Source organism: Bubalus kerabau, chromosome 16 (assembly GCF_029407905.1).
Source record: "Bubalus kerabau isolate K-KA32 ecotype Philippines breed swamp buffalo chromosome 16, PCC_UOA_SB_1v2, whole genome shotgun sequence".
NCBI classification, from domain to species: domain Eukaryota; kingdom Metazoa; phylum Chordata; class Mammalia; order Artiodactyla; family Bovidae; genus Bubalus; species Bubalus kerabau.
Genome location: NC_073639.1, coordinates 48,693,768 through 48,719,371, shown reverse-complemented (window position 1 = coordinate 48,719,371; position 25,604 = coordinate 48,693,768). Strand labels below are relative to the sequence as shown.

At 46.7% G+C, this 25,604-nt stretch overlaps 1 protein-coding gene across 1 annotated transcript in view; it reads right to left on the bottom strand.

Moving 5' to 3' along the window:
• Positions 1 to 25,604, bottom strand: part of POLE (DNA polymerase epsilon, catalytic subunit) — a 57,169-nt gene that overhangs the window by 12,200 nt on the left and 19,365 nt on the right. Inside the window, exons 21-42 of the mRNA XM_055550113.1 lie at positions 23,847 to 23,995; positions 22,629 to 22,721; positions 22,227 to 22,371; positions 19,101 to 19,258; positions 18,556 to 18,751; positions 17,710 to 17,924; positions 16,416 to 16,518; positions 15,880 to 15,960; positions 15,661 to 15,783; positions 9,952 to 10,164; positions 9,473 to 9,682; positions 9,075 to 9,218; positions 7,503 to 7,643; positions 7,197 to 7,350; positions 7,013 to 7,119; positions 6,624 to 6,800; positions 6,318 to 6,541; positions 5,974 to 6,194; positions 5,535 to 5,739; positions 4,180 to 4,353; positions 3,151 to 3,276; positions 468 to 600 (exon numbers count right to left, since the gene is read on the bottom strand). Coding sequence (XP_055406088.1) covers positions 468 to 600; positions 3,151 to 3,276; positions 4,180 to 4,353; positions 5,535 to 5,739; positions 5,974 to 6,194; positions 6,318 to 6,541; positions 6,624 to 6,800; positions 7,013 to 7,119; positions 7,197 to 7,350; positions 7,503 to 7,643; positions 9,075 to 9,218; positions 9,473 to 9,682; positions 9,952 to 10,164; positions 15,661 to 15,783; positions 15,880 to 15,960; positions 16,416 to 16,518; positions 17,710 to 17,924; positions 18,556 to 18,751; positions 19,101 to 19,258; positions 22,227 to 22,371; positions 22,629 to 22,721; positions 23,847 to 23,995 — 3,492 coding nt within the window. The remainder of the gene's footprint in view (positions 1 to 467; positions 601 to 3,150; positions 3,277 to 4,179; positions 4,354 to 5,534; positions 5,740 to 5,973; positions 6,195 to 6,317; positions 6,542 to 6,623; positions 6,801 to 7,012; positions 7,120 to 7,196; positions 7,351 to 7,502; positions 7,644 to 9,074; positions 9,219 to 9,472; positions 9,683 to 9,951; positions 10,165 to 15,660; positions 15,784 to 15,879; positions 15,961 to 16,415; positions 16,519 to 17,709; positions 17,925 to 18,555; positions 18,752 to 19,100; positions 19,259 to 22,226; positions 22,372 to 22,628; positions 22,722 to 23,846; positions 23,996 to 25,604) is intronic.

The following is a 25,604-nucleotide window of genomic DNA, read 5'->3' as shown; positions in this document are numbered from 1 at the left end:
CCTGACACCTGCCCATTCAGAATCTCCCTGTCAATAAAAGCCAAGTCTCCATCATAGCCCTTGGGCCCAAGTGGCCTGGTTCCAGCCAGCTCTTTGTCCACATCTGTGAACACTGACCCTGCCTGTGCCATAACTCAAGGCAGCTTCACATCTTGGTCCCATCACCTCCTCGGAGGACTCCTAGACCCCCATCCACATTGGCCCCTGCCCCAGGCCTCTCTGCCCCTACCAGCTTTGTCTGCCCTGAGCCCTTACTGTTGTCGACGCTGCCATATACATCTACTTGTCTGCTTGTTCATGATCTTTTCCCTTACAGACTTCATGATGTTTACTGCTGCATGACTGGGGCCTAGAACCGTGCCTGGAACTCGGTTTGTGACCATCAAGAGTGCACTGAAGGGACAATGTGGACCCTTCAAGTTGCTTCAGATTCCAACCTCAGCTCTCCAAGACTGGTTACCTCTTACCTGTCCACAGTGAATCCTAGATGGAACAGTTCCTTTGATTCCACCATAATTAGAGGGATCCATCCAGAGAAGAAATTCCCAGCATCGAGAAAAGGAAATTGTCAAAGAATGGAAGATCTCTTTAGAGTGGATGCTAAAAAGAAACAAGACAGAAATCGCTTAAATGAAATCAACAGTCTTCCCCTTTTACTCTACTTTCCATTTTTTTTTATTATCTGTTCACCCTCTACTTTTTTAAAAATGAATTTAAAGTGGATTCACATTTTATCATCCCTCAGGCTTTCTAGGGAAAATGACTGGTGTGGCCACTATGGAGAACAGTATGGAGGTTCCTTAAAAAACTGAAAATGGAGTTACCATATAACCCTGCAATCCCACTCCTGGGCATATAGCCAGAGAAAACATGGTTCTAAAGCACACACGCCACCAGTGTTCACTGCAGCACTGTTTACAACAGCCAAGATGTGGAAGCGACCTGAATGTCCATCAACAGAAGAATGGGTAAAGATGGGGTACATACAGACAACAGAATATTACTCGGCCATAAAAAGAGAATGAAATAATGCCATTTACAGTAACATGAATGGACCTAGAGACTGTCATGATGAGTGAAGTATGTGAGAGAAGGAGAAATATCATATGACATCCGTTATATGCAGAATCTAAAAAGAAATGATACAAATGAACTTATTTACAAAACAGTGAGAGACTCACAGACTTAAGAGAACTAACTTATGGTTGCTGGGCGTAAGAGTTGGGAGAAGGGAAGTTAGGGAGCTTGACTGGGAGAGACATGTACACACTACTATATTTAAAATAGATAACCAACAAGCACCTACTGTATAGCACAGGGAATTTTGTTCAATGTTACATGGCAGCCTGCATGGGAGGGGAGTTTGGGGGAGAATGGATACATGTATATGCATGGCTGAGTCTCTTTGCTATCTACCTGAAACTATCACAATATTGTTAATTGGCTACACTCCAATATAAAATAAAATTTCAAAAACAAATAAAATAAAATGAATTTAAGGTGAATTCACATTATCCCTCAACTTTCCTAGGGAAAATGATGATAAACATAACACTAAGGAGACATCTGAGGTAACCAGGAGTGGGAAACAGGGACCAGTGTTGAGAGAATGACAGGTGAGAGCTGCAGAGGGAACCCCAGGGAGTACAGTGGCTCGTTCTCCAGCACTTAGCAGAGCACAGATCACACTCATGTGTGAGAAAATCACACCAGCCTTGAGTACCTGCTCCCACCAGCGTCAGAGCCTCATACATAGGGGCATGTGGGGCTGTGCTCACAGAAGTCTTGCTTCAACAGAGGTAATAATGAGCCCTAGACTAAACATTGCTCTGGCTCTGACTATAAATCTCAATAAATACCCAAAAGGATCAAACTGTTTTCAAGTAACACAAAGCTCAAGAATATTTACAGGAATGCAAAAGTAGCCGACAGACAAGCCAAGGTTCTTAATGTCTGTCATCCAGGCCTGTATCACCAGGTATGCAAAGAAGCAGAGAAACACAACAAATGAGAAGACTCTATCAGTTGAAAACAAATCAGAGTTGACATAGATATTATAATCAGCAGAAAAGAACATTAGAACAGTTATAATTGTATAGTTATTATAATTGTATTTCATGAGTTAAAAAAAACTAGAAGGAAGACTGAACATGTTAAGCAGACTCTAGAAATGTAGGAGACCCAAATCAAGCTTCTAGAGATGAAAACTGTCGTGTCTGAAATAAAAAATATACTGGATGGGATTAACGGCAGATAAAACACTCTAGAAGATCAGTGAGCTTAAAGATATAACAACAGAAACTTATCCAAAAAGAAACACAAAAAGGAAAAAAGGACTTTCAAAAAATACCTATCTAGGGGCTTTCCTGGTAGCTCAGTGGTAAGAAATCCATCAGACAACACAGGAGACATGGGTTCCATCCCTGGTTGGTAAGATCCCACATGCTGCACAGCAACTAGGCCCCTGTACCACAACTACTGAGCCTGCGGTTTAGAGCCTGATAGCCAAAATTACTGAGCCCATGAGCCACAACTACTGAAGCTGGTGCACCCTAGAGCCTGCTCCACAACAAGAGAAACCACTGCAATGAGAGGCCGGCGCACCACAACCACAGAGTAGCGCCCCTCTCTGCAACTAGAGAAAAGCCCAAGCAGCAGTGAAGACCCAAGGAAAGGAAATGAAAGTGAAGTCGCTCAGTCGTGTCCGACTCTTTGAGACCCCATGGACTGTAGCCTACCAGGCTCCTCTGTCCATGGGATTTTCCAGGCAATAGTACTGGAGTGGACTGCGATTTCCTTCTCCAGTGGATTTTCCCAACCCAGGGATCGAACCCAGGTCTCCCGCATTGTAGACAGATGCTTTACCGTCTGAGCCACCAGGGAAGTCAATGAAGACCCAGCACAGCCAAAATAAATAAATAAATAAAATAAAATTATATATATATATATATATCCATCTGCAATTCTATGCCCAGCAAAAGTATCTTTCAAAAAAAAATGTGAAATAAAGGCTTTTTCAGATACCCAAAGGCAGAAAGGATTTGTTACCAACAAAGCCACACTACAAGATTTGTTAAGGAAGTCTGTCAGCAGCAGGTAAATGGAGCAGATGAGAACATGAACGAATGAAGGGGACAGGAATGCTGACACCTTTTGGTGATGTACTCCACGTAGGCCAGGGCGTCCTCCACCCGCCGCTTCTTGGTGCAGAGGATGATGCGGTTGAAGTTGGCATAGACGACCGATGACCCCAGGCGCTTGAACTCAGCGATGAGCCTGCAGACCAAGTTCAGAATCAAAGGTCAAAACACCACAGAGAAAACAGTTAATGGTCCCGAAGCAGAACATATACCTCGAACCCAGAAGTAACAAACAACAAAGAGGTCTGCATGGCCAAACCCTACCACAGACAAAATCATAGACAAAGGTAGGAAAAAATCTGCAACTCATATCACAGAAAAATGGTTACTTTTTATCTAGAAAGAGCTCATACAGATCAATGAGAAAAACACAAAAGAAAACTATGGAAAAATGGTCAAAGGAAGTCCAATTTCATTCATAATTAGGACTGCAAATTAACGGTATACCAAGAGAGCATTTTATCCCATCAGGTTGTTAGTGGGGCTTGGCATGGGGACACACATTCCCAATCTGGTTCCCAAGAGTTGGTAGTACAGCCAACTGTACAACCTTTACAGGGAGCTGACAATATTGATTCAAATTACCATTTACCTCTCTTAATTTATCTGAAAATATCCATCAGACCTGCAGCAGTGTTACTTCCTGGAGATTATTCTAGACATGTTTGCATGACCTCATGCACAAGACCATTCCTTGGTTGGTCACTGTGACAACAAAAGTTATGGAAGCGGCCGAAACATCCATTAGTGTGGTACATCCACACATAGCTCTCCAAGACCTACTGTTAACGAAGACAAGTGGGTTGCCGGATGATAAGAACAGTGTGCAATGACTTACAAAAAAGCAGCAGAGGCTCTGCACCATATAGCGTGTCTCTGGAAGCTGTGACGGCAGCTAAGCTCTTCCTGGGCCCCATCTGATCGCTATGGACCACGAGCCTAGAAGTGGACTCTTGATCTAGAGGTGCTGACTAGCCATCTTTCTGGTTTGGGGACCAAGGGATCAGCAAGCCTGGAGAAAGCCACTGGCAGCACTCACTGAAGGAAGAGCTTCTTCATCATGCTGTGCAGCGTGCGGTGCAGGGCAGGGTCGTGCAGCAGTGAAGACGGCGACCGGAGCCAGCGGTAGAAGTGCATCACCTGGTTGTCGGCGTAGACGTTGCGGTACTGCGTGATCTCCTTCACCCAGCCCACCACCATGCTCTTCAGGATCCTGCAGGAGGGGTTCAGAGAGTGCCCCCCACTGTCGCTGGCACCAGATCCTCACCGTTCTGCTGTCGCCTCTGCGCCCTCTCTTCTCACTGTCCAGACTCCATCCCTCGCCCCTCTGTAACTCATCTGCACCCGCAACTCAACACCGCCTTTCCGGCTTTTCCAACAGAGCCAGGACAGAGCTGAGAAGATGCAGGTGCCCTTCAAGGAGGCACCTCACTGCTGTGAGAACCAGGAAGAGACTCACAGCAGAGACCTCACGGGCCCCTCTCCCTTGTGCCAGTCAGGGTCCTGACGGATTGCTTCATCACAACTGCCCCTGGTTAAATCGCCCCAGATGACTCTGCAAACAGCATCACAAAGCCAGTGTGATGATTCTGTCATCTGCAGTCTGACTGCACCACCTTCTGGGACTGAACTGGCTGCTTCTCTGCCCAAACAGTCCTTGGCCCTGACTACACCACGTGCATTTTGGCTGCTGAGGTTTTCTTTCCACAAGTCCCCTGGCCTGAAGCCCCCTCCCTCCAGTTCTGTCTTCTTTCTGTGAGAAGGCAACAGGGTGCCAGTTGTAGAAAACAGTTCGGGAACCACAAGACTTGCTCTTGAGCACCAACCCTTCCCCTCAGCTGCACTATGACCACAAGCCTGGGCCTCAGTTTCCTCATTTCTACAATGGGCGACAGCCATCTTGCCTAGTGGGGCTATGAGAGCATGCGCTCCCTGCCCGTGCCACCGCTGCAGTTCTCTCCCGATACCCATACCTTACAACTCGCACCACTTTGTGTGGCTTTACCCATGTTCATATCCTGCTGTGTACCCCACAGCAGATGCTCAGTGAACAACCACACTCCAAGTAAATTGGCGACTTCTTGCATGCACACCTCCGGCCACAGGAAGCAGGCCAGAAGGCAGCACCTGGAACTGTCACTGGTACCTGGAGGGCGGCACTTGTGAGTGCCACCCATGAGCGAAGAAAGGAGTCTGGCCCTGTGCTGGTTTCTGACCGGGCAGAGGGAAGCCCCACTGACACTGACTTAGCTCTCAGTTTCCAAAACAAGGACAGAGGATAAAAGGATTTCTACTGCTCCTTCTGGAGGCAAACTATTGTTCTGCCTTTGGAGAGCTGAGGGTACAAGAACCAAAGGGCAGGTGATGTTCTCAGGGTGGCAAGCCCCTGGGTACCTGAAGGTGTTGGAGCAGAGGGCTGTCTCGTCATAGCTGGCAGGGGCGCTGGCAGCCTGATTGCCCGTGATCATTTCCTCCAGGGAGGCCTGCTGGATCACATCGAAGCTGATGCCAATGCTGTCGGCCCCCTCCATATCATTGACGTGGTGAGACTGCAGGATGGTGTTGACGGCCAGGTTCTGAATATCCAGTTCCACGCACACTACACACAGACATCACCGCTTGTGCACTGACCCCTCCTGGGTGTGGAGCCTGATCCCAGCAAGCACCATCTCAGAAAAATCACTGCTGTTTAGGGCAGCTGACTGCACAGCCCACACCCACCGAGGCCCCCTGTAGGCTCAGCTCCCAGCCCAATACATCTGGGTGCTCCCACCAGCCCAGAATGGCAACAAATAGCAGGAACAGCAGTCCCTGGTGCGCCTTGCCCACCCACCTGTGGAGTAACAGCCGGAACTGTTGATCTCCACAGGGGCTTGGTCATCAAACTCCATGACGAGCCTGTTGTCGTCAGCCTCCTTCCCACCCAGGTCAGGGCGTGACGTAGGAGAGAGCCAGAGCAGGTGGTTGTGGCGCTGGAGGTGGCGGGCAAAGAAGAGGTCGGAGCCAAAGGTAGAGATGTCCTCAGGTAGATTCCCAACGGGGACGTGGAAGTACCTGCAGGGGCATGGGGTCAACCCCAGGAGTTGAAAATGACTGGGGAAATGCCTTCTTGCCCCCAGAGTCCAGTGAGGCCAGTGACAACCAAGATGGCCAGAAGCATCCCTCTCCTTGGCCCACCTGCTCATCTCGAAGGCCTGCGACAGACACGTGTCCAGGTTGAGGTAGTGCCGGATCATGCGCCGGGCTCCGTGGCGCTGCCAGTCCAGGACCCCATAGCTGATCTTGTCAGCCACACGGACAGGCACCAGTGGGAATTCCTCCAGGACAGGGATCTCGCCAGTCAGCCTCTTCAGGTCCCAGTTGGACTGAACAGCAATGAGAGTCGGCCCACGGCGCTCCTCCTGGGTGCAGGGAAGGAAGCAGTGAGGTGGACCAGGCCCTGGGGAGGGGCCTCTCACAGCATGGGATCCCAATGGCACTCACTTTGTAGGTCAACAGGAAGCGCTGGATGGCTCTGCAGACGATCTTCAAGTCTGTTTCAGCACGAACTTCAAAAGCGTGTTTTTGGGGGGGCAGAAGCTCAGGGCCCACTTTCTCCAGCAGGAGGCTGTGCTCGGTTGAGTACAGGGCATTGAGGCTGGGCATCTGGTTGCTTCGCACCTAGACAAACAAGGGCTGGGTCAGCCGTCTTCCCTCGGGGAAGGAGGGGCAGCCCTGCGAGTGGACATAGGTGGCAGGGCTACCTCTGCAGATCCACTTCTCACTCGCGCAAGAACAAGGCAGTGGTGGGAGGGAGGGGGGAGCGGGAGCTTCCTGCCCGGGGCTGTGTGCCACCCCCAGCGAGGCTGTCCCATGGCCTGCCCGGAACTCACGGTATCCAGCACAAACACAGCCGCCTTGCGCTGTGAGGGTACGAAGATGCCAAAGAGAGCCTTGTGGCCCTGTGCATGGTGGTACAGGTAGATGTGGCGGATGCTCCCTGCAGGAGGACATGGCCTGTCACCCTGAGATGTGCAGGAGGTAGGGCCAAGCAAGAGCGGCCGGCACATGCCATACCTGGTTCCAGGTAGTTGAACTGGGCCAAGGAGCGCATCTCCAGGTGCTCAAGAGTGAAGGTTTCTGCTTCCCAGCCTGAAAGGTGCCTCACCAGCTGTTTATTGACCACACACACACAGCCCAGCTGCACCAGGGCCCGAAACACTAACGGAACCTAGAAGAGGAGCAGAAGGGGCTGTGTGAGGGCCGACGGGGGAAGGCAGAGGCCCAGCTGCTGCTGCTGGCCTGTTCATGCCTCGACTGGGTTTGTTTCCCTCTATTCCATTTAGGTGGATCCTTGCACCATTCAGCTGGGAAAATAATCACCTGAGTCTCATACACGCCCTCGATGTCTGGTGCCGCCAGCTCAGTGTTGATCTCGTTGATATGTTCTTGGTACATGTCCTCTGGCACCGAGTATTCGTAGAGGTTGTAGACCATATTGGAGCGAGGAAGGACTCGATTCACCTGGTGACACCATGTGACAGTGACCTCACCCCACAACTGAGCTAAGTGGTAACGTTTGCAGCAATGCACAGGCAAACACACGTGCACACACTCTTACACACATACATGCATTGTTTAAACGGTCCTAGGATGTCTGCACACAACCATAGAGTAAAGTCCTATAGCCCATTTCTCCCTATCAGTAAAATTAAAAGGTCTGGGCTTGGCTTTAAGAAGCCACCTGAGGCTTCTAAAAAGTGGTAAAGTTCCCAGACTGTGAGGGGCAGGTGCTCCTGCTACATTTTCCTCTGTTCTCTCCTGGGTGTAACCTAAGGGTGCAGGAAGCAAAAACCCAGACAGAAGCTATGTTTTCCTGGACAGAAGACTAGGAATGGAACCCCTGTCCAGCCAGTGTGGGTACCTTGGCGAGGAGGAAGCAGGAGAAAGGTGCCTCATGGGAAAAACACCCTTAAAGGAAGGATGTTCTCCTACTCACTTACATCACACACATCTAAGAAAGCAACAGAATCCTAGATCATCTGTTCTCTGTTGCCCACTCCTTCCCTGTCCTCTTCCAGGATCCACATTCTGCTGAATCTTCTGGTCGGAACTGGATTTCACCTTTTCCAGAAGCATCCTCTGTCTAGCTGCCAGTTACAAATACTCTAGTCTCATCTCCTCAATCAGATGTCACCCTGTTCACTGAATTTTAGTACCAGCCAAGACATGTGCTCATTTGCTCAGTAAATGATCCCTGGGCAGAGCTAACTGGGAGCTCGGATGGAGACACTGGGCAGGAGCCTCTGAGGACACCCCAGCTGAGAGGAGGACCACCTGCTGTAGGATTCCACGTATGTGAAATGTTCACGGCAGGCTAACCTAGAGGCAGAATCTGGACCAGTGCTTACTGAGGGCTAGGAGAGGGGAAAGGCTGCTAAGGGGCTGGGGTTTCTTTGTGGGGTGATGAAAATGTTCTAAGATTGATAGGGGAGATGGCCGCATAACTCGGTGAATACACTAAACGCCACTGAGTCGTATACTTTGAGTGAGCTGTATGGCATACGAATTATACCCCAATAAAGCTGTTCACATCAGAAGAACCTATGGAGACAGAGCCTGCAGCCTCTGATAAACGTCCACCTAGTGCTTTCCCTGCTACATGGACAACAGATACAAGAGATGGTCCACCAGGACAATGGTGGACCGTAGCTTCCTCACTGAGCATTCACTCAGTGCTCCATAGCATCATTCCAATTAATTTTTGCAGCATCCCAAGAAGGTTCTCAGGAGAGATGGAGGCACCAGAACACCTTGCTCAAGGTCACAAAGCTCACATGGTCTTTGCATCTGCAAAGCCTGAATCTGTATGTGGCCTCTGCCATAGTGGAGGCAACCTCAGAGGCTGAGCAGGCCGCTGACCTCAGTGACCAGAAACAAGAGCTGCCCCCGTACCTTCCGATAGGAAGGGCCCTCCTCCGCTTTGGCCACCCGCTGGTTCACGTAGAACACCCGGGGAATGTTCAGCTTGATGCAGTACAGGTCACTGCCGATGACAGCCCATACCCTGAACAAGCCAGCCTGGCTGGTCTCACTGATCTGAAAAGGAAACACAGATCGTATAGCACTCCATGTCCCACCCTGTCATAGAAAGCACTCAATACCTGTGCACAGGCCATCTCCCAGGTGGCCTCCAGAACCAGCTCCTTTACAGAGGCACACAGGTAAAGCCCCGCCCCTCTGCCCCATTCCTGACCAGGTCCCCAGGATCGTGAGCTGGTCAAATACCCCTTCCCATCAGCCATGCTCCTGCCCTCGGGGTGTCCTGCCCTCCCTCTGATCACTGTCTGCACCTGCACAATCTGCCATGGAAGGTCCAGAATGCTGCGAGCCGTTCTTCGAAAGAAGCCCCCCAGTCCTGTGGAGGGCCCCTCTCGGATGGCCCCAGGCCTTGGTGCGCCCTCTGCCCCCTCCAGACGCCGCCTCTTCTTGTGAGCAAGGCGCTGTTGAGCCTGCAGCTGCCACTTCTTCTTGTGGAACTGGAGCCAGACCAGCCACTCTTCCTGGGACAGGTCAAGAGTAGGAGATGGCAAACAGAGCTGAGCACACAGTAAAACAGAAACATCCTTCCACAGCAACTAAACCTCGCAGCTCCCAAGCTCTGTAAGATCTGGGCACACCATACCAACTTCCTCAGGGGTCAAGCCCCATTTCTAGGCCCCTGCACTACTCAGGAGACCCCACAGGGAGATGGCTTGTCACAGGTCAGGCCTGACCAGCATCCCTGCTCCCCTCTCCCACCAGCCACTCCAGACTCCCTGAGAATTCTTGCCTGGGTGGTTCCAAGTGCTGGAGGCTGCCCCAAAACCTCCTGCCAGGGCATCGTCAGCTCCAGGTCCTGCGACCCCTCTTGCCTCTCACAGTGGATACGCTTTCTCTTGGTAGCAATGGGCACTGCCGAGTGAAGTGGCTTTGTGAGGCCAAAGTCCTCCATGTCAGGGGAGCCAAGGCTTTGCGTACCTTCTGAAGCTTGGGCCATGCCCACCTGCAAAGATCCAAAGGAGCCTTAAAATAGCTCTCTCTCTTGATAAATCTCCCTTCTAGAAACCCACCAAAAGTGAACTCCTAAATAAGGTAAAATATTTGAACACATTCATTTACAGACTAACTTATTCTTTTAATATTTAAAAAAATCCATTTATTTGGCTATGCCAGGTCTTAGTTGTGGTATGTGGGATCTTTTTAGTTGCAGCATGCAAACTTTTAGTTATGGCACGTGGGATCTAATTTCCTGACCGGGGACGGAATCTGGGCCCCCTGCATTGGCAGCACAGAGTCTTAGCCACTAGACTACCAGGGAAGTCCCAAACTAATCTATTTTTAAACTTTTAACAGTGAAAAGGTTAGAAAGAAAAGGTCACTTGGGTACCACCATTAAAAAGTGAATGTTATATTTTTCTGTGTTTGCTCCAGAACCCTCTCCTTTTAATAAGAAATACTGTAAAACATAGGTAAAGCACCCCTCTTTCTCAAGTCCAGCCCCCAAGTGTCTATTACTCCCCACACATTTTGTACTTTTACTCTGAATCTATAAACCCATAAACTGTTCCTTTCAGCTGCAGTTTTATATGAATAGAGGCACATGGTACACATACTGTGACTTCCTTTCTTTACTCAATGATACATTTTTGAGATTGATCCCTGTTGATACATGTGGACACTGTCCATTCATTCTAACTGTAGAATACCCTATTATGCATATAAACCAGCTGACCTATCCATGATATTCTAAAATGAAGAATGGTTCATTTCCATTCTTTCAGAACCAGAAACTGGGTTCACCAACCATTCTTTCACATGCTACCTGAAGACCTTGTGCTCACACTCCCATCAGAAATACAGGTAAGATCCTATTTCCCCACGTGTTAACACTTGATGTCACCACACTCATTTTTTTTGCTGTGATGTGGTATCTAAATATTTGATTTTGCATTTACCTAATCAACAGTAGGGTTGACCCTGGGGTAGATAGTCTTCTAAAATGACCCCAATGACCCCAACTCCAGTTGTTCATGCCCTGTATGACTCTCTCCTGAGTATGGGCTGGACCCAGTGACTGACCTGCCTCTAACGAAGAGATTACAACAAAAGTGACAGGACGCCATTCTGAGACTAGATTATAAAATACAGTGACCTCTGCACTGCGGGCACCCTCTCTGGCTGATATCTAGGGCCTGCTCTGGAGTCAGCTGCCAGGCTGTGAGCTGTCCTGTGGAGAGGCCCGTGGAGCCAGGAACGAGGATGGCTTGACCAGAGCGAGCCTGGGAGCACATCCCTCCTCACCTCCTGGGGAGGCCTTCATATGGGAGCACAGCCCTGGCTGACACCTGACTGCAGTCTGCGGGAGACCCTGGGCCAGGGGACCTGGATAAGCTGTGCCCAGATTCCAGACCCACAGGGCTCAAAAAGTGCAAGATAATAATAAACCCATGATATTTAAGCTGCCAGGTTCTGGGATCACTTGGTACACAGTAAACAGAAAAATAACATACATGTTTATGGACCATTTCTAACTTTGTACATTTTAAATATCTTCTTTGAATTGTGACTTTTCTCTTTGTTTTATGGTGACTTCTGTGGTAGAAAAAAGTTTGTTTTTTAATTACAAAAGTACAGAAGTATAGTAATGAACACCCATGTTCTTATAAGGCAAATTCAATAAATACCAACATTTTGCCTTTCTTGTTTCAGACTACAGAAAATTTATATTTTAATTAATTGAATTTATTGGTCTTTTCTTTTGTGATGTATATTTTTTTAGTTATGACTTAAGAAGCTCTTTCTACCCCAGCATCATAAAGATAGCCTCCTGTGTTTTTTCCCCAAAGAGTTCTCTTTTTTTCAACTTACATCTTTATTTGGAATTTGTTTTCATACTCAGTGTGAGATAGCTACTTTGTTCTTAAAATATGAAAAAACATTTCCCCCAGCATCATTTATTGAATAAGCACTCTATTCTCCTTAATAGTGTATAACACTACCTCTGTGATAGACCAAGCTCCCAGGTGCATTGGGATCAGTTTCTAGGGTCCCTATTATTAGTTCCACTGCTACATGGTCTTGCTTTAATAAGAGTGAGTTTTGTTACACACTAAGACAAACTTCCCCGTTTTAATCTTCAAAATTGTTTTTGTTTTTCTTATCCTTGTTCTTCACATGAATTTTAGGATTGTCAAGTTCCATCAAAAAACTTTTTGCAGATATTTTAACTGAAATTACACTGAATTTTACAAATTACCTTGGGGCAAATCACCCCAAGGATTCTAATATTGAATCTTTTCATCCATGAACATGGTATATCTCCTTTTTTATTTAGGTGAGTTTCTCTACTCTTCAATAAAGTTGTATAATTTTTTTCCATAAAAGTTTTACACACATTTTGTTACTATGATTTATTCCTTGGTATATTACTTGCCATCATTATAAATAGTACCTTTCAAACAATACTTTCTAAGGAATTCTCTAGTGGTCCAGTGGTTAAAACTCTGTGCTTCCTTTGCAGAGGGTGCAGGTTCAATACCTGGTTGGGAAACAAAGATCCTGCATGCCACATAGCCAAAATTTAAAAAAATTAATCAATTTTTTAAAATTCCTAATTGTCTCTAATATAAAAGAAAGCTATAGGTTTTTATATACGAGCTTTGTATCTAATGACCTTGTTGAAATGTCTTAGTTAAAATAATTTTGGGGTTCCTTACATTTTCTGTGTTAAGTTATATTTACCTACAAATGATGTTTTATATCTTTCTATCCTTAAAATTTAACTTCTTTTTCTTGTTGAATTATGCCAGCCAGGACTTCCAAACAATTTTGAATAGAAGTGGTGGTAACTAACAGGCATCCATTTCCTCTTCCTCACTTCAATGATTCTAATGTTGTGCCATTAAATATGATGTGTGCTATTGAGTTTCAACAGATGGACTTTATCAGAGAAATATGTCATCTTTTCTGATTTTGACTGTTCCAAGTTTTATCATGAACAGACATTAAAGTTTATCAAATGTTCCTTCTTGACTCTATTGAAAATGACACCATAAGTCTTCTCTTCGTGATGAATTGATTTTTCCTAAAATGAACTAAATTAGCAGATTTCTGAAGTTAACACCTGCCATTCCTTGCATAAATCATACTTGGACACAATGTTACTGTCTTTACACAGTGCAAAATTTAGTTTGTTACTATTTTTGTACCTATAGTTCTATCTGTCAATGGCCTTCCTTTTCCTGGCTTGTTAGTTTGTTACCAGGGTAACAAAAGTTATAAAGATTACCAAATGAGCTAGTGAAAGTGAAGTCGCTCAGTCCTGTTCGACTCTTTGCGACCCCATGGACTGTAGCCTATCAGGATCCTCCATCCATGGGATTCTCCAGGCAAGAGTGCTGGAGTGGATTGCCATTTCCTTCTCCAGGGGATCTTCCCAAATCAGGAATCGAACCTGGGTCTCCCGCATTGCAGGCAGATGCTTTACCGTCTGAGCCACCAGACGAAACCAACCAAATGAGTTAAGGACCTTCTTTTTTTTAATTCTCTGGAATCATTTGTTTAAAAAGTTTGGTAGGGGGCTTCCCTGGTGGCTCAGTGGTGAAGAATCTGCTTGACAAAGCAGAGGACACAGGTTTGATCCCTGGTCTGGGAGGATCCCAAATGTGGAGCAGTTTGATTCCTGTATCACTAAAGTAGCAGATTTCTGAAGTTAACACCTGCCATTCCTTGCACAACTAGTGGCACTCTAGGTCGCAGGAGCCCCAAATACTGAGCCCATGTTCCTAGAGGCCATGCTCTGCAACTCGAGAAGCTGCCGCAATGAGAAGCCTGCATACCACAATGACGAGTAGCCCCCGCCACCTGCCACAACTAAAGAAGTCCACACGTAGCAACGAAGACCCAGCACTACCAAAAAAATTTTTTTTTAAAAGTTTGATAAAATCCCTCTGAGAAACCATTTGGGCCCAGTATTTGTTTCTTTTTAATGCTTGAAGTTCTGTTCAGTTTTTCTATTGTTTCTTAGGCTAATTTGAATAACTCTTCTAGGATACTGTCCATTCCATCTAAGTTTTCCAATTGTTTAGGAAAGATAATTCAGTCTTTATTTTTTTTAGCCTTTATAATAGCTGCACTGATAATCTGTTTTCATTAACACAAAACCTGAAATATCTATCTTGGCAAAGATTTATCTATTTCATAAGTCTTTTCAAATATAAAGGTTTTGGCTTCATTGTTTCATTCATTGCTGCTCTTGCCTTTATAACTTCTTTCTACTTTCTTGGTTTCTACTGTTTCTGAATTTTTCAGTTGGAAGTTACTTAATTTTCTATTGGTTTTTCTTTTCTATGTATTAAAATAGATTATGTGCTATTTATAGTCTTCTTTAGTTGCAAACTACAAATTTTAATAGTATTTTCATTCAGTATTTCTAATTTCCATTGTGACTTCTTGATCCATGAGTTATTTATAAATATATTTCTTTATGGTTTCCAAACAACATGATCTGTATATATACAAATTATTTGGAATCTGTTACAATTTGCTTTGCAGCATTCAGTCTTATTTTAGGTGTTCTTAAAAAGAATGTGTATTCTTTAATTACTGAGTGCAAAGCTCTATTTGTTAACTAAATCTAGTTAGCAATTCTGTCATTCTAACCTTACATATTTTTACTAGTTTTCGGTCTGCTTGATCAATCGAGAGATGTGTTAAAATCCTAAACTGATTAGATGTCAATTTTTTTCTAATAGTTAAGTAAATTTTCACATTATTTAATTTGAAGCTAAACTATTAGAATTACTAAATATTTCTAGTGAAATTTGACTACTTTTAGTAGTATTTAATATCATCGTTATCATTACTAATACTTTTTAACTTAATTTTTTTTTGGTCTTGCATTAATATAGCTACATCACCTTTGCTTTGGTTAATATTTACTTGATATATATGTTTTTGCATCCTTCTAATTTTTTTGAGACCTTTTAGGTATAACTCATGAAAATAACTGATTTTAAAATTCAGTCTGAGGATCTGGTTTTTAGCAGGTGAGTTTGTATACTCTCTGGTTTAAAGCTCAGTTTCCATTTTTAGCATCTGAGAATTTTCTTCTTGCTCTTCTGATTTTAGCTATGTTTTTCATTACACTGGTCTTTAGTATTTTTTTGCATTTCTAACAGCTTTTTTTATAGTTTAGAAAACTGAAGTCTCAAGATGAAGTGATGCATTCCAAGTTACTGAGTCTATTTAGTACATCATATATGGAGATAGCTTTTCATCCTAAAGTGATGCATTACAAAGCCTCCTATCACAGAAGAACACAGAGAAGAACTAAAGGGTTAAGTATCAAGATATGTATTTTTAGAAAGAAAAAAACATTCCAGATGCTTGAATGGAAGCATCCAAAATGATGAGCAGCAGTATGGAGACTGGTGCCCACAGGACCCAGCCCCAGCCCCGACTGTCACAGCCTCTGCTGTCCTGGGCCAGGCCCCATTACCTGTCTCTTGCCCTCAAGGACGAAGAGCTCACTGATCTTCTTCTGCTTGTAGACATCATTCTTCTCTAGCAGTTTTTTGTGCAGCCAGTCAGGGTGTTTGACACGCGGTACTGGGTTCTTCACCTACATGAAGGCGATACTGATCACTTGTCTGACTCTGTTAGTTTAATCAGGTCCAGGTTTCACACTGGGCTCCGTTTCTGCTGGTCTCAGCCTCACCTGCTGCAGGGCCGCAGGGATCGTGATGATCTTCTGTATGGCACTCCCCAGCCGCTCAATGTAGTAGTCCCAATCCAGAATCTGAGCAGGCAGGAAACCAGCAATGGAGTGCATGAGAAAAGCAGAAGAGCAGCAACACACCATGCCAGGCACTGTGCTGAATGCTTCATGTGTTTTATTTAATCCTCTTAGAAATTCTATGCTTTCTGAAAGGCCCCATTTCACAGAGGAGGACATGGAAGTGGAGAGTTTAAATGATCCCCCAGGATCAGAGCAAGTAAAGGAGCCAGCAGTAGAACCTTGTGCCAGACCCGAAGCCTTAGTCCATCCCAGAGAACAGTTAAAAAGGCCTCCCCAGCATCTAGCTTTTCCAGGTTTTCCCTAAAGTGTAACTATTTATTCATGTATTCCATAATAGAAAAGAGGAAATCAAGAGTGAAGTCCCCAGACAAAATCATGACCCGAGTCTGGTATTCGCTGCCCTATCTGGTTTTCCTCCTCAATTTCTAAGAGTAGGAAAAAAAATCAGCACTCACTGTCCGAATATCAAAGTCCTGAAGAGAAGAACTCTTTAGCCATTTCCGGAGAAAGTGCTTCCTCACTGTGGGCTCTGCCTGGAAAATGGCCAGTGGAATGGCCCTGGTCGAGAAGAGATAAAAAACTCAGAAATGTGAAAATCTCCTGTAGTTTACATGGAACTAAGTACTTATGACCTACTTTGTAACCTATGTTTTTAGTTCATGTAGTTATTTTGTATAAACTATACCTGTATCTGATGTTTATCATAATAAATATTAATACTTCATATTAAAATGTCATGATTTCATGCACCACCCCTCACCATTGGCCACCTGGTGTATGTCTGACCACTGTTATCAGAGCTATTTACAGATGTATTTACATAAATTATATATTCATGTGCATGTATATAAATAAACATTAAAAATGTTATTCATTGGGTAAAATATAGACAGAGACCACCGCCTGCCTGAAAATGAAACCAGTTTTCACATCACTAGCAAAGCAACACGGCAACTCACTACCCCTCTTTCTCTCACTGGAAGAAGTATTTGTTATTTTGAAATATCATAAAGAAACTTAGAAAGAACAGAAACCTGTGCACCCACCACCTAGTTCTATCAAACCGGCCATGCCATTTTCTTGTCATGGATGAAAAATAAAGATGACGATGAAGTCCCCTGTGTAGCTCTGTCGACTCTCCTAATATAGAAGTAAATAAAGTGTTTATCTTGGTGCTTATCAATCCCCTACATGCTTTTATAGTACTCCAATTGTACTTTCCCTGTGTGTAAACTTAAATAGACAGAAGTACACTCTGCCTTCATGCATCACCCTGCTTTTCTTGCTGTCAGTGTGGTAACATGTAGCTGTGGTTCAATAATCCCAACTCGAGGAGTGCAGCATCAGTCTGCTTGTGTGTGAGTGACCCAGAGCTCTGTCCTAAACCTGAACTGGACCTTGTGTTACACTCATTGTAGCAGACCCTCCAAGACATTCCCACTGCCCTATGCCTGACTGAGAGGGTACTCTCAGTCTGCCCACCCAAGAACCCAGATTCTCTGGGCTCTGAGTGGACAAGCTCACTATACCCTCTCAGGATTCCCACCAGGGCCCCAGCAGCCTTCCCGGCATCTGCTCTGAAGGAAGTCCAAGGCCTGGTTCCTCCTTCTTCTGAGTCCTGACTACCCTTGCCCTGTTTAAGGAAGCTCATCTCTCTATGGAGGGACAGAGGCTCTACAGAAGATACAGGTTTTCAGAGAGCAACCAAGACCCTTAAGGAATTCCTTCCTTGACGCTGAAAACCCTTACCTCTCTGTGACTGGAGACCCCTCAGGCTTCCGGGAGATGATGTAGCGGCAGCTCAGCCCTGCATCCTTCACCATCTGATCTCCCAGGAACTCAGCCAGGCGCTTGGCCGTGCTGATGGATGTCGACTTCTGCTCCCCATAATCTTCCAGCTTCCGAGACATGGAACGGTTCTCGGAGATCAGCTCGAACAGTTCGGAATCAGGCATGTTAGCTGCCTGGAGAGAGAGGCAACGAGCAAAAATATCATACAGAGGAAGGGAGCACCAGCCTGAGCTCACCCAAGACTTTCTCCATGTGAAACTGCGTTTATCTAGCCTGATGAGCTGAAGGCAGTGGTGTAACAGGGCTGTCTCACACCACTGCACAGCAACACACCACACACAAAACCTTAACTTTTATTAAACTGTGCAGGAAAATATCAAGAAACATTTATTGAGTTTTTAGTACCAGGACTGCAGAATAATAGGAAAGACAAAGAATTGATTTTTGTCCTAAAAGGAAGAGAAACACAGGGAAAGGACGAGCCAGGAGGGAGAAAAGAAGAGAGACATGGGCAGGTTGGACAGCAGATGGACCAACCGAGGAACCAGCCACTTTCTTCAATGATGAGGAGGAGCCCAAGGGGCCTGTCTGAGGTCGAACAGCTTACAACTGGCTCATTATCATGCTAATATTTGTTTCCTTCACAGATTTCTGTCACTGGACACAAAACTTAAGGGGGATTCGGGGTAGCCCTGGCACTAAGGAAGTTACGGGATTTCATCAGAATTAGCCTTGAGTTCATCTGTCACCTTGCTTACCAGGACTCTGACTGCAGGACCCTCAGAGCCAGATGAGGAGCCTTACCTTGCTGTATAGTACGTCCAGCCAGTAATCAGCCACCTTGGCGACAGAGCCATACACTTCTTCTAAGGTGCTGCCCTTAAGAAAGGCCTCAAACACTGAGGACTGGAAGATTTTAATCAGCTGCAGCTCCCCACGGCGTTTGACCTCAAAGCCCTTGAGCTCAGCCAGGGAACCATCCTCATTGAACACGGCATACCTAGAAACATAGGCAAAGAGAGCAGAGGAGAGAGCCTGGGATGCTAGCTGCTTCTCATCACCCCTCTGCCTTTTTCCTTCCCTTTCTCATCCTCCCTTCTAGCATCCATCAAGCAGCAAACATCTCTCTACCCTGATCTCCAAAATGAAAATGACTTAGGGCCTGCAATCTGTAGAACCAGAATATAACAGGTGGAGAACAGAGTTTGTGGGTGTCAAGAAAAGATTTCCAAATTGAATCAAAAAGGTCAAGAAACCAGAACCGAGGTCTGTTCCTATTGTGGGTCCTGGTCCATTTACTAGAGGAGTTGTTAGACCTTTCCCAAGCATAAAGACAGTGGGATTCCTACCTCTTCTTCAGTTTCTTGCCTTCTTCCTTGGAGGCTGGAAGGATCATGGCAAGGTAGGGCCCATCAACCTCGAAAAAGATGCTGTTCTCTGAGCGAGTGACGTAGGTTAGTGAAGAAGGCTCAGCCAGCTCCTGGTACTGATCATTGGTGAAGCCTTCCTGCCAAGCAAGAGTGAAGAGGGGGTTGGCCTCACTCATCATCACCCTAACCTGGAGACGACCAGCTGCCCTCTAAAGGGTGGGTGGATGGATCAGCAAGCTGGGGCTCTTCCATACAACGGACACCACTTGGCAAGAGAAAGGGATCAAGTTCTGACATATGTCCAACATGGATGAACCAAAGTGCTTCATGCTTGGTCTACCAAGGTTACACAGCATGTTTCAATTCACAGAACACACTGGAAAAGGCAAAACTATTGCACAAAAGAGCACATGGGGGAACCAGGGCTGGGCCTAACGAGAAGGGCCGACAACAAAGGGGCAGGGCCCAGGAGCCTTTGGGGTGGCAGGCTGTTCTATGTTGCTCTGTGATGGTGGACACACGCCTCTACGTCTGGGTCAAAACCCATAGAAGTGCTCCCTGTAAAGCATGAATTTTGGACTTCCCTGGTGGTACAGTGCATAAGAATCTGCCTGTCAGTGCAGAGACACAGGTCGATCCCTGGTCTGGAAAGATTCCACGTGCTGAGCGGCAACTAAGCCTGTGCCACAACTCCCGAGCCCATGTGCTGCGACTACCGCAGCCCACGCACCCTCGAGCTTGCGCTCCACGACAAAAGAAGCCGCGGCAATGGGAAGCCCATGCCAGTAACAAAGATCCAAAAGTAAAGAAATGAATAACAACAACAACACAGTGAATCTTACCGGAAGCAAATGAAACAACGTTCAACTAGGATCTAGGCGGACCCCAAGAACGCCTGCCGATTGGAACAAACGAACTCAACTGCACTATCATGGCTTGACAGAACCCTGCCAGAGGGCTGGCTTAAGTAACTCTGGCAAATCTCACATGGTGTGGGTGGTGTAAGATTAAAGACTGAACACTGTACGGCAGCTGGTGGGCTGACTGCTCACAGACACACGGCTCTGAACCTACTTTACACAAATACTAGGGTTGAACAAATAAATACACACACTGGGAAAATCAGAGATAGGACAAAGGACTCACTAATAAGGAAAGGAGAATAGTCTGGAGCCGGATATATCGATATGCTCATGTTATATCTATTTAAATGTGTATGCAGATAAACAGAGAAATAAATATAGACACACATGTGGGGTTATTACACACACACACAACTTCCTAGCCAATCTGCTGTGAGCAGCAGAGACACCCCATCTTGGTTTCTACCACCGCTTACTAATAAAAGGAACCTGGCCTCCTTGGAGAAATGGGTGATTCCAAGGTGGGACAGGGGAAATACAAGAGGCTGGAGTGTCTTGTATTCCCAGGAAGTAAAGCTCCCCCAAAACCCAAATCCAAACCACATAACAGGGTGTGTCTCAAGGACACAGGGGGCTAATGTGAGGGAGCCCCTAGTGACCAAAGTGGAATAAGCTGAGTATCAAAACACACCAGGATGGAACTGGGTTGTTACCCCACACAGCAAACACCCACACACCCACAATGACCTAACAAATGACTCAATAAAGTGATAAGTGAGAGACTAAGTAGGAGAAAGGGGCTTCCCAGAAGGTAAGAGGAATTGATACAGTGGTAAAGAATCTGCCCACCGAGCAGGAGACTTGGGTTCAATCCCTGGGTTGGGAAGATCCCCTGGAGAAAGGAATGGCAACCCACTTCATTATTCTTGTCTGGAGAATTTCATGGACAAAGGAGCCTGGAGGGCTACAGTAAGTACGTGGGGTCACAAAAGAGTTGGACAGGACTGAGTGACTTAACAACAAAAGTAGGAGAGAAGTGTGACAACTCTTCCTTACAAAAGGTTCCAATTAATAATGTACAAAGAATGAGGGAAATACAGAGTAGCCTTGGGCAGACTGATGCCCACTGTGACAGGATACTCCCAGTGCTAAAACCAGAGGGCGAAGGTTCACAGTGAAACAGCGCATCTGCAGGTTCTCAGTGCAGAGGAGAGTATCTCCTCCACAGTCTTTACTAATTACTGGGATGCTTTGCTGTGTGGCTGGGGTCTGCCACTCCTCTTGGGAGTGTGGACTCATGGACTAGTTCCTGTAACGTGATAGCTGGGAAGCCAGCAGGAGTGCTGATCCTGACTCTGCCCCGCAAGAATGCCAACATGGAGCACATATCTGTTTTTTTTCCTCCAAAAGACCCAAATAACCTCAATCTAGTAACGAAGAACAAGGGACAAATTCAAATGGAGGGTTAGTCCACAAAGCACCTGACAAGTATTCACCAGAGTGTCTGGGTCATAACAGACTGGAAAGACCAAGGGGGCTGCCAGGCTGGAGGGGGACTAAGGAGACAGGCTGGCCAAATGCAGGGTGTAGTCCTGGAAAAGCTGAGAAATACAAACAAAGCTGTACGGTGTGGTGCTGGCATGACTTCTCAGTTCTGACAATTACACTGGGGTTTATAGAAGATAAATAGAAACAGGCAGGACTTCCCTGGTGGTCTAGTAATTAGGAATCTGCCTTGCAATGCAGGAGACGTGGGTCAGATCCCTGGTTTGGAAACAGCCCATGTGCCACAGGGTAGCTAAGCCCGTGTGCCACAAACTACTGAGCCTGCGAGCTCCAAAGCCCATGCACCACAAAAAAAGACCCCAGATGATGCAACGGAGATCCCATGTGCCACAACTAAGACCCATCACAGCCAAATAAAAAAATAAAGAGAAGCAGGCTAAAGGATATACAGGAATTCTTGTTCTGTTTTTCCAATTTTGCTGTAAGTCTGGTCATTATGCTAAATAGGAACAGAGACACAGGTAACTTTTGAACACAACATCTCTGGACAAGATGTTCAGGCTAGAGAAAGATAATCTGAAAGTCAGAGACATTCAGAAATGGGAGCACCCACTCAGAAAGGGGAGCACCTCAGCGTAAGGGCCAACGCTTTCCGCTTTCCCACACTCCTATCAAGAGAGGTGGCACGAAGAACCCCACCCCAGACAATAGGTTCTTGCTAGACATGCAGGCTCACCTTGACCATGATGTTTAACATAGCCCCAGGGTAAGAGATGGTCACCTTGGGCTTTTTCACATTGGTGGTCTTGATGACAAAGTTTTCGGGGAAGCTGTTGGGCAGGACACACCATATTCCATCTGTGTCCAGCTCTAAGGGCCTCCTTCAGAGAAACAGAGAAATGAGACCACATGAATGATGGGCATGGATGTCTACAGAGCAAGAACCCTGTGTCAATGCCTGACAGTGGATGAGGTTCCTCCTGGCTGGGAACCCACAAAACGAAACACCTTCCCATCTCCAGCATTTCCAGCTCTATCGTCACCAGCTTGTTCCTTCTCAGCCCCTGCGTCCAGCCTCTTCACCTCAGGCCGTGCCCCCGCCAAGTCTCAACAGCTGGTGACCAAGTGCAGCACTCACCCGATTTGCTCGATCAGCTCCCGTGCCTGGGTGATGATGTTGGCCCCTGTGAAGCAGACAATGCCAGCCATCTCCATGGAGTACCAGCGGGCCCTGGGGGGACAGTCACAGCTGAGGGGTGGGAGGGGCACCCTCGAGAAGGACGTTAGAGGAGTTAGGGTTGGGAGGAGGGAATATCTGAAGCAGGGAAGAACTAAGGTGGGATTAAGCTCTGTGCTGAGGATATTCCTCTGTTCCTACTTCTAAGCAGTGCTCAGCTCAGGAAACTTCTGAAAGGATGCAGCATGCTGCCACGGCAACAGCTCATGACCTCAGCTCAGCAGGACTCTCCAGGGCAGTGGCTGAGAGAGCCCCCTCGAGTTCCCTCCCACTCTCCCAGGCACCACCTCAAGCCTTCCTTGTTCTCCCAAACCCCACACTCATCCTCTGACTTCTCAGGCAAAACACCAGCCCACCTGGCTCAGCACTCACATCAGGTCTCACAGGTGTCAAGTGACCCGAGGCCAGGCCCTCCTGCCCCAGGGAACTCTGCTCAGGCTAGCCCTGCTCTCAGCCCCTCCCTCTCTGCCATTAAAAGGCAACAACAAATAAACAAAGCCACTTTCCCTCAAACCAATCTGCCCTACCACCACCTTGCTCTTCCAGGGCCACCCATGTTGACCCTCCTGGGTTCCACCCACAACAGCTAGGCCTCACCTTCAATGACCTGCTCTGCCGAGGTCCCAACCACCTAGCTGCTGGTTCACTGGACACACTCAGGCCCCACCTTGCCTCATCTTCCTTTGGCACCCTACCCTGGGAACACACTCCATGTTGGCTTTAGGATGCCCCCATTTCTGGGCATCTTGACTTCTCAGAAGACTTTACACCCCTCACTAGTCATATGCCCTGGAGAAGGAAGTGGCAACCCACTCCAATATTCTTGCCAGGATAATTCCGTGGACAGAGGAGTCTGGTGGGCTACAGTCCATGGAGTCACAAAGAGTTGGACGTGACTGAGCACGCATGCACTAGTCGTATGCCAGAGACTACCAAACCGCTCTGCAGCCCGGGATGCTCAGAAGAACATGTCCAGGAGTGCTAATGCCCCAGCTTCCCAGAACCCTGAGTCAGTGTGACCTCAACCCCCACCAACCCCCCCTCTCCCGCACTCCTTGAACGAGGCCCCGACTCTCCCCTCTTGCTCGTGCCCACAGGCCCCACCAGGCAAGTGCCTACCCCTTGCGCATGACGTAGCCATAGAAGGAGTTGAGGATGCACTTGTGCGCCAGCTGCAGGGAGTCGTACAGGACCTCCATGTTCCTGCAACGCTTCACCTCCGCCGCGTCCCCCACCTCCACGGCTGCGGAGAGCTTCTTTTTCCACACCTGCAACCCACACAAAGACTGTCACCTCCTAGACTCTTCCACCTCACATTCTGTACATCGGCCCAAAGTTTTGATATTTTGAAATTTTCAAATCTAAAGAAAACTTAAAAAAAAAATTACAACAAAGACCATATACCAGAGGGGTTACTGTTGATACTTTTTTTTTTTACCATATTTCCTTCATTCCATTCTAGAGAAAAACTCTATTGGCAACACCAAAGGCAAGTTGAAACTATCATGACCTGACCCCCCTAAATACTTCAGCAAAAAATTTCCAGGTGACATTCTATGTAACCTCAACACTATCACTACACCTGAGATATTTAACATGGATACATCAGCTTGTCCCCCATAGTGTCTGCATGCTTAGTTCTCACCTACCCTGAAACACTTTCAATCTAGAACTGCCCAGTGTAAGACAGATATCCTGAAAGGACTTATGAACACAAAGAAACATATCAATATTACATTTTTATTACCTGTGAAACTAAGGACTAGGAGAAAATACTTTGTGATAGCAACAACCCACTTTGACACCTCAGACTTAGGGCAATTTCAACCCCCACAGAACAGAATCCAGAACCTGGCAGCTAACTGGAGAAGCAGATGAAATCTACATCTCAAGACCAGTGACAGAGGCAGGGGCGTCACTCCACCAAAGAGGTCCAGGGGCTCCCAATCCAAGTCCTGTTACTTAATTTACTCTTATTAATGCACTCAATGGGCTGAGTTATAGGGTTTCTTAAACAACAGAACTCAGAAACCACTGACAGGCTGAAAGCAAAGTGCACATTCTTAGAGGCAACATCTGGGAATAACAATTTACTCCTTAGCCAATACTTATGGACTAACAACTGTTTATCAGATACTATACCAACCGCTGGAAGATGGACACAGCTGTGCTATCAAGGGCTGTGTGCTATTGTAAATGATTGCGAAGGAAATGTTCTCGTCACTGTGGTGGTGGTTACACAGGTGTACGCATTTGTCAAACTCTATAGAACTGCCCACCTGAAAGGGTCAGACGTACCCCACATCAATTTTACCTCAATAAAGCAGACATGGTCACCACCAGGGAGTGTGAGACAGGGATGTGACTCAGGGGTATCTGAACTCACTTCCTGCCTGAGTGGCATTTCCTTCTGTTTGCTAGGCTAGCTGCTGTCACAGCGGTCAAAGACTGGGCATTCTCCTTCATTTCGGAACATTTCACTGTTACTTCCCCACCTAATGTCTTTTCAGTACCTAGAAAAGGGTCTGGCACAGAACAGGTGCTCAACCAACGTGCTGAGTGATACAAAATTTGTATCACACTGGAAGACATCAGATTGTTACTGCTGAGGGGAGTGGGGAAGGGGCATGAAGGACCTCAGGAATGCCCAGTGCCAGTCGGGGCTGGGGTGAGGGGGGGAGGCGCAACATGGTGACACCCATCTCTCGCATCCACACAAGCTGCACCTCCTGGGAAGCTGAGCTTCTAAGAGGCCAATGGACAGCTCAGCTCCCCAGCATGCTGTGGGGCTTGTGTTTGGCAGATTAGCTCCTTCTGCTTCACCATGAAAAATGAGTCTTAGCTAACAGGAACTGTGGGGCGGGCTTGTGACACTGC